At 41.1% G+C, this 7,654-nt stretch overlaps 1 protein-coding gene across 1 annotated transcript; it reads right to left on the bottom strand.

Moving 5' to 3' along the window:
• Nucleotides 1-5,483: 5,483 nt before the first annotated feature.
• On the bottom strand, nt 5,484-6,996 carry LOC101742526 (dihydropteridine reductase). Its single transcript, XM_062674091.1, has one exon. It carries the CDS (start codon nt 6,585-6,587, stop codon nt 5,883-5,885), a length of 705 nt encoding a protein of 234 aa, XP_062530075.1. The 5' UTR covers nt 6,588-6,996; the 3' UTR covers nt 5,484-5,882.
• Nucleotides 6,997-7,654: the final 658 nt, after the last annotated feature.

The raw sequence follows: 7,654 nt of genomic DNA on the forward strand, positions 1-7,654 counted from the left end.
TGCCCGTGGTGGTGGTACCGTCATTTACTATAGAAGAGCCCTGCATTGCGTCCCGCTCGATCCTCCCGCGCTCGCTAATATCGAAGCATCAGTGTGCCGAATCTCACTGACGGGACACGCGCCGATCATTATCGCGTCCGTTTATCTTCCACCGGATAAGATCGTTCTAAGCAGTGATATCGAGGCGCTGCTCGGTATGGGGAGCTCTGTCATTCTGGCGGGCGACCTAAATTGTAAACACATCAGGTGGAACTCACACACCACAACCCCGAATGGCAGGCGGCTTGACGCGTTAGTCGATGATCTCGCCTTCGATATCGTCGCTCCGCTAACCCCGACTCACTACCCGCTAAATATCGCGCATCGTCCGGATATACTCGACATAGCGTTATTAAAAAACGTAACTCTGCGCTTACACTCGATCGAAGTAGTTTCAGAGTTAGATTCAGACCACCGTCCCGTCGTTATGAAGCTCGGTCGCGCTCCCGATTCCGTTCCCGTCACGAGGACTGTGGTGGATTGGCACACGCTGGGCATCAGCCTGGCTGAATCTGATCCACCATCGCTTCCGTTTAGTCCGGACTCTATCCCGTCTCCTCAGGATACCGCTGAAGCCATAGACATCGTAACGTCACACATCACCTCGACATTAGATAGGTCATCGAAGCAAGTTGTAGCGGAGGACTTCCTTCACCGCTTCAAATTGCCCGACGATATTAGGGAACTCCTTAGAGCTAAGAACGCCTCGATCCGTGCGTACGATAGGTATCCTACCGCGGAAAATCGTATTCGAATGCGTGCCCTACAACGCGACGTAAAGTCTCGCATCACCGAAGTCCGAGATGCCAGATGGTCTGATTTCTTAGAAGGACTCGCGCCCTCTCAAAGGTCTTACTACCGCTTAGCTCGTACTCTCAAATCGGATACGGTAGTAACTATGCCCCCCCTCGTAGGCCCCTCAGGCCGACTCGCGGCGTTCGATGATGACGAAAAAGCAGAGCTGCTGGCCGATACATTGCAAACCCAGTGCACGCCCAGCACTCAATCCGTGGACCCTGTTCATGTAGAATTAGTAGACAGTGAGGTAGAACGCAGAGCCTCCTTGCCACCCTCTGATGCGTTACCACCCGTCACCCCGATGGAAGTTAAAGACTTGATCAAAGACCTACGTCCTCGCAAGGCTCCCGGTTCCGACGGTATATCCAACCGCGTTATTAAACTTCTACCCGTCCAACTCATCGTGATGTTGGCATCTATTTTCAATGCCGCTATGGCGAACTGTATCTTTCCCGCGGTGTGGAAAGAAGCGGACGTTATCGGCATACATAAACCCGGTAAACCAAAAAATCATCCGACGAGCTACCGCCCGATTAGCCTCCTCATGTCTCTAGGCAAACTGTATGAGCGTCTGCTCTACAAACGCCTCAGAGACTTCGTCTCATCCAAGGTCATTCTTATCGATGAACAATTCGGATTCCGTACAAATCACTCATGCGTTCAACAGGTGCACCGCCTCACGGAGCACATTCTTGTGGGGCTTAATCGACCAAAACCGTTATACACGGGAGCTCTCTTCTTCGACGTCGCAAAAGCGTTCGACAAAGTCTGGCACAATGGTTTGATTTTCAAACTATTCAACATGGACGTGCCGGATAGTCTCGTGCTCATCATACGGGACTTCTTGTCGAACCGCTCTTTTCGATATCGAGTCGAGGGAACCCGCTCCTCGCCACGACCTCTCACAGCTGGAGTCCCGCAAGGCTCTGTCCTCTCACCCCTCCTATTTAGCTTATTCGTCAACGATATTCCCCGGTCGCCGCCGACCCATTTAGCTTTATTCGCCGACGACACGACTGTTTACTATTCTAGTAGAAATAAGTCCCTAATCGCGAAGAAGCTTCAGAGCGCAGCCCTAGCCCTAGGACAGTGGTTCCGAAAATGGCGCATAGACATCAACCCAGCGAAAAGTACTGCGGTGCTATTTCAGAGGGGAAGCTCCACACGGATTTCCTCCCGGATTAGGAGGAGGAATCTCACACCCCCGATTACTCTCTTTAGACAACCCATACCCTGGGCCAGGAAGGTCAAGTACCTGGGCGTTACCCTGGATGCATCGATGACATTCCGCCCGCATATAAAATCAGTCCGTGACCGTGCCGCGTTTATTCTCGGTAGACTCTACCCCATGATCTGTAAGCGGAGTAAAATGTCCCTTCGGAACAAGGTGACACTTTACAAAACTTGCATAAGGCCCGTCATGACTTACGCGAGTGTGGTGTTCGCTCACGCGGCCCGCACACACATAGACACCCTCCAATCCCTACAATCCCGCTTTTGCAGGTTAGCTGTCGGGGCTCCGTGGTTCGTGAGGAACGTTGACCTACACGACGACCTGGGCCTCGAATCAATTCGGAAATACATGAAGTCAGCGTCGGAACGATACTTCGATAAGGCTATGCGTCATGATAATCGCCTTATCGTTGCCGCCGCTGACTACTCCCCGAATCCTGATCATGCAGGAGCCAGTCACCGTCGACGCCCTAGACACGTCCTTACGGATCCATCAGATCCAATAACCTTTGCATTAGATGCCTTCAGCTCTAATACTAGGGGCAGGCTTAGGGACCCCGGTAACCGTACTCGTCGAACTCGACAAAGAGGTCGACGTGCAACCTAACCCATGCATCAGCCCGCTGAGTTTCTCGCCGGATCTTCTCAGCGGGTCGCGATTCCGATCCGGTAGTAGATTCATTCGCGAAACAATTGCTCTTGAGTTGTTAGGTCTCCTTCGGAGGCGCTCGGGCAGTTGTTAGCAAATCCCACCCCTCTTGGCTGAGCCTTTGCTCGCCCACCTGTCCTGGTGAAACTGGAAAGGCCTTCGGGCCACCAGTAAACTTTCAATCATAAAAAAAAAAAAAAAAAAAATCATCCTCCATCACGACAATGCGAGTTCTCACAGAACACACAGAACAAAAGAGTTTTTAGAGCAAGAAAACATAGAATTATTAGACCATCCGCCGTACAGCCCCGACCTAAGCCCTAATGATTTCTATACTTTCCCTAAAATAAAGAATAAATTGCGTGGACAGAGATTTTCATCACCTGAAGAAGGACGCCTACAAAACGGCCATTTTGGAGACCCCAACTTCCGAATGGAATGGTTGCTTCATTGATTCGTTCCATCGTATGGGAAAATGTGTCAAATTTCGCGGAAAATACTTCGAAAAGCAATAAATACATTTTTAAATAGTAATGTTGTGTCACTTCGTTAATTCCCGAAATTTTCAGTGCCGCCCTCGTACGATGATTATTGGTTATCCATGAACATAATTTAGTTTTCAACATTTTTTTTAATTGTTTATCCAACAATATAATATTTAATTAATAAACGTAACCTTTTATGAAATCCTCTTCGGTTATAGGACACAGGCATGCGAAGCCAGCTTCCTTATTTATATTGGATACGTTGTGAGCCAAGAATGATCGGTAGTGTTGTCTTTACTATTCTCACCTGTTTAGTATACGTCTCATTTGGACAGGTAATAGAAAAGAGTCTTTGAACTCATTACTTAAGATACGCGGTAGCATTCAACCGTCACTACACCAAGAGGATGGGACGACGCGTCGGTCTGGCATCTTCGGGGTCGCGCCGCGAGTCTGGTTATAATGTTGCAGCGGGCATACTCTACTCTGCATGGGTTTTGACCTAGGCGGAAATCGGATGTGTAAGGAGAGTCGTTTGGTGGGCAAGACCCTAAAATATCCTTAGACCAACGGTCTACTCCAGACATCAGTAGATCATCAAGTCCCGTATACCCCGCGTTCCCCCAAGGCGAGGACACCTCATACGAGGTTCGGCCACCTTTCAGAAAAAAAAAGGCGATTGCATTCAAGTTTAGGATGTTTGTAGTTCCAGAAACTAGTTAAAATTAGCCACAATGATCTGATCGATTCCAGCATAGATGATGTACTTTTATAAAAATAGTTTTATGTACTCTCATTCGTAATTTGATCAAACAGCCAAAGAAATAATATTTAGAAACCAAACTGAATTACTTAGGTGACGTAATGAAGTCGAGGAAAACTAAAATACAACTTTGGAAATACCTGATATTTAATACTATGCGTCAGTCATTAAATTTTTCCAGTTATAATAAGTATTCCGTTTAAAGGTTCCATTTTTTTAATTACCTTATTTACATTTTCCAGGAAAATATTTTTTTGTTACGGTTGTTTACTACTCATTGTTTACGTCAGCTTGAGCCATTGAATCAATTTTTTTAAGAAATTTACAGTTACACAGTAGGTGCCTATGTCGTAGTTTGATTAGCTAGTTGAAGGGCTAATCCAATCTATACATATAAATAAAATTGGAGTGTCTGTTTGTAATATTGAAATAACCGCTTTTTACTACATGCATATGGATATATTATATAGGGTACACTGTACACACCAAAATAACATTTTTTACAATTTTTGTCTGTCTGTTTGTTCCGGCTAATCTCTGGAACGGCTGGACGGATTTTAACAGGACTTTCACTGATAGGTAGCTGATGATATGAGGAGTAACTTGGCTACTTTTTTAGACTAGCTTCACCCGCGGTACGACAATAAGCGCAGGTAACATCGCGGGACTCAGTTAGTAATATATAATATAGAATAACATAACTGAGGTTTTTTTTAATTGTAATTCAAGGCAATCAGTAGCCTTGTACAAAACCTAATATTAATACTTATCATAATGCAACATAACAAATATTAAATTATTGTCACATTTCAAACAAAAAAATACCATTTACAAAACCACAATTGACATTATTGCATTCATTGATTTATTGAAACAAGTAAATCAAGTAGTGTGCAACATATAAATATTTCAACTGTTGCTAATCTCTCCATCGTTAGCACACATATTTTAGTCAACTATTACTATTTAAACATTTTCTTAACTTTGTGTAAGTAGGACGACTCCATAGGTAGGTATCATCTTCCTGATCGTTTCTACCGCGTCATACGTTTCGGTTTGTAGGGTTAGACAGCCGTTATACAATACAATTGAGACATTGACCTCATATCTGAAAGTGAGTGACGACATTCACTTGGTAAAGTCTATGAGCTCCAGTAACCAGATAGCGCGAGGCAAGCTCTAAACACGTTTACATTCATTAAAATAAAATCTATTTCTATAAAAAAACAACAATCTTGGTTTTGAAACAAAAAAAAAGCATTTTGGATCAATCACAAGGCACTGTTCTTTTCATTAATGTGTTTTACTTGACATGTTTAATGAAAATTTTGAAAGGATAGTTATTACAGTAAAAATGTAATCACATAATTTTGTTATGTTATTGATAAGTCTTTCTTCAGTTTTATTAAAAAAAATTATAATGAATTGATTAATTTTAAAGTAAACAAAGCAATAAAACTGGTGACACTTGTGACCTACAACCTATGTTGGTAGAATTAGAGATAAATAAACCACATTTCATGCATACAATTTTATTAACATACAAGGAATGATTATATTTTAGCCATAAAATGAAAATGAAGCATTTTGGTTATTCAATTTATTGTCTAACACACATGATGTAAATTTTAATAATATTGTTTTGATTGTATATATTATGTATTAAATTATGCTTAAACTTGCCTATACTTTCAATATAATACATCTCTACAATAAATTCAACGCTCAACAGAAAATAGTTACACAAAAACAACATTCAAATACAACTTAAAAATATGTATAAAACATTTTGTATTCTAATATCTGTTTAACTTAATATAAAATAAAGTTAATACAACCATTGTATTGAATTTTGTAATACAATTAACTAAGTAAATGTTATATCATTTTGAGATTTTTAAATATTGGTAAAAATTTACTCAATAATTAAGTCAGTAACATTATTTTTGGTGACAAGGGCAACTAAGCTGCCATTCGCTGGACGGCCTTCATCCTTCATCCACTTTTCAAATAACTCAGCCACAAAGGTCAGCGGAGTCCATGTACTGAAGTCCGCTTTTGGCATCCATTTTCTGTTCATTTCTGTATCCAATGTAACAGGCATTATAGCTACAGCTAATGAATTCTCTGGCAGACCAGAGTCCTTAGCACCCAGAGATTTTGTGAGTTGGTGTACAGCGGCCTTTGCCATTCCATAGCCGATCATTCCTGGGGTGGCTTCTAAGGCTGCTTTTGCCCCAGTTAAAGCCAACAAACCACCAGTGTTTAAGTACTTAGCTGCCAATGTTGCTGCAATAGAGGAACTCCACACTGATTGACGCCACATCAAGTCCGCCTGCTTGCTGAGGTCCTTAGCGGCGTTTCCGCCAGCCCAGCCACCCGCAACGCATATAATAGCATTCACTTTCTGACCTTGTAGGGCGTTTCCAAGCTCGTTCACGACATGATCTTCCTGTTCAACCCATGAAGCGTCTTTGGGGACAGTAATGTTAAAATCGGCTTTTTCGTTGGGATTCAAATCAATGTTAGCGACCCAATAATTAAAAGATTTAAAATGGTTCACGCAGGCAGCACCCAATGCCCCACGACCACCGTACACGACGATTCTACCGGTAGCCATTACAACGTCTTCTCTCGTTCACAACTTCAAACTGACTAAAAATCAAACCGGACTGAAAAACCGGTAAGACATATGTGTGTGTAATTGTAAAGAACATTTAGCCGCTGGCCAGTGTGCACCGATCTGTCAATTCTGTGAAATTCTATCATTCTACCTGTTGCCAATAAGTTCAAGCTTTCACCATAGATTATACACTTAATATTTGGGAGCTTTCACTGCATAAGGTCTGCGTATTTGATGACACTTGCAAATTTTAGTTTTATGTACCGCATTTGCAGTACAATTCAGTACATATTCACATAATTACATTATAATAATATGCCAGTAGTACAAAATAAAACCTTTCAGTTTTTATTATTTTAAATACCTACTTAAAAAGGGTCGGACTTTTGTATGTACTTAAGAAAAACATTCTTTAAGTAAAAAAATAAAGAAACCTATAAATTCTAGAATTTGGGTTTATGAAAACCCGGATTTATTCGGGAATTAATTAATAAATTAATCAAATTCGGGAATTAATTCGGGTTTATGAATGGTATGAACCATTTGAATGCTGAATTGAGTACATAAAGGGTTTCTTTAAAAAATTGTATTGTGTACTCGAATTTACTCGATTATTCGGAAGAAAATATACTTTTCAGCTGGTTTTTGTTTTAGCACAAGAAGGCTGAAATAGATGTCGCTAGAATCTATTCTTATATTCTTCTAAATTCTTCTATATTTTCGTTTTCTATATTATTCTACATTCTTCTATTATTCTTCCAAAGATTTCACTAAAAAGTCTTTAAAAAAACTTTGTAAATACATTGAGACTTTATTTCATCCCATCTATCTCGTTTCATTAAAGCTCATCCCAATTGATTAAAATCTCAAAAATCAACTTTACTGCATTTCACATACGTTTTTCATAATATTTTAAAATTACAGAATCCACAAAGAAATAAGATTTTACTTAAAAGTCAAGTTACCAGGCCTTAAGCCATTAAAAAAACTACAAGTTGATATTAATTTTTTTAAGGGATTTTATGACCTGGTAACTACGACCTTTTAGTCATGTCTTATTTTAA

The sequence above is a fragment of the Bombyx mori genome, chromosome 19 (genome assembly GCF_030269925.1).
Source record: "Bombyx mori chromosome 19, ASM3026992v2".
In the NCBI taxonomy this organism is placed as follows: Eukaryota; Metazoa; Arthropoda; class Insecta; order Lepidoptera; family Bombycidae; genus Bombyx; species Bombyx mori.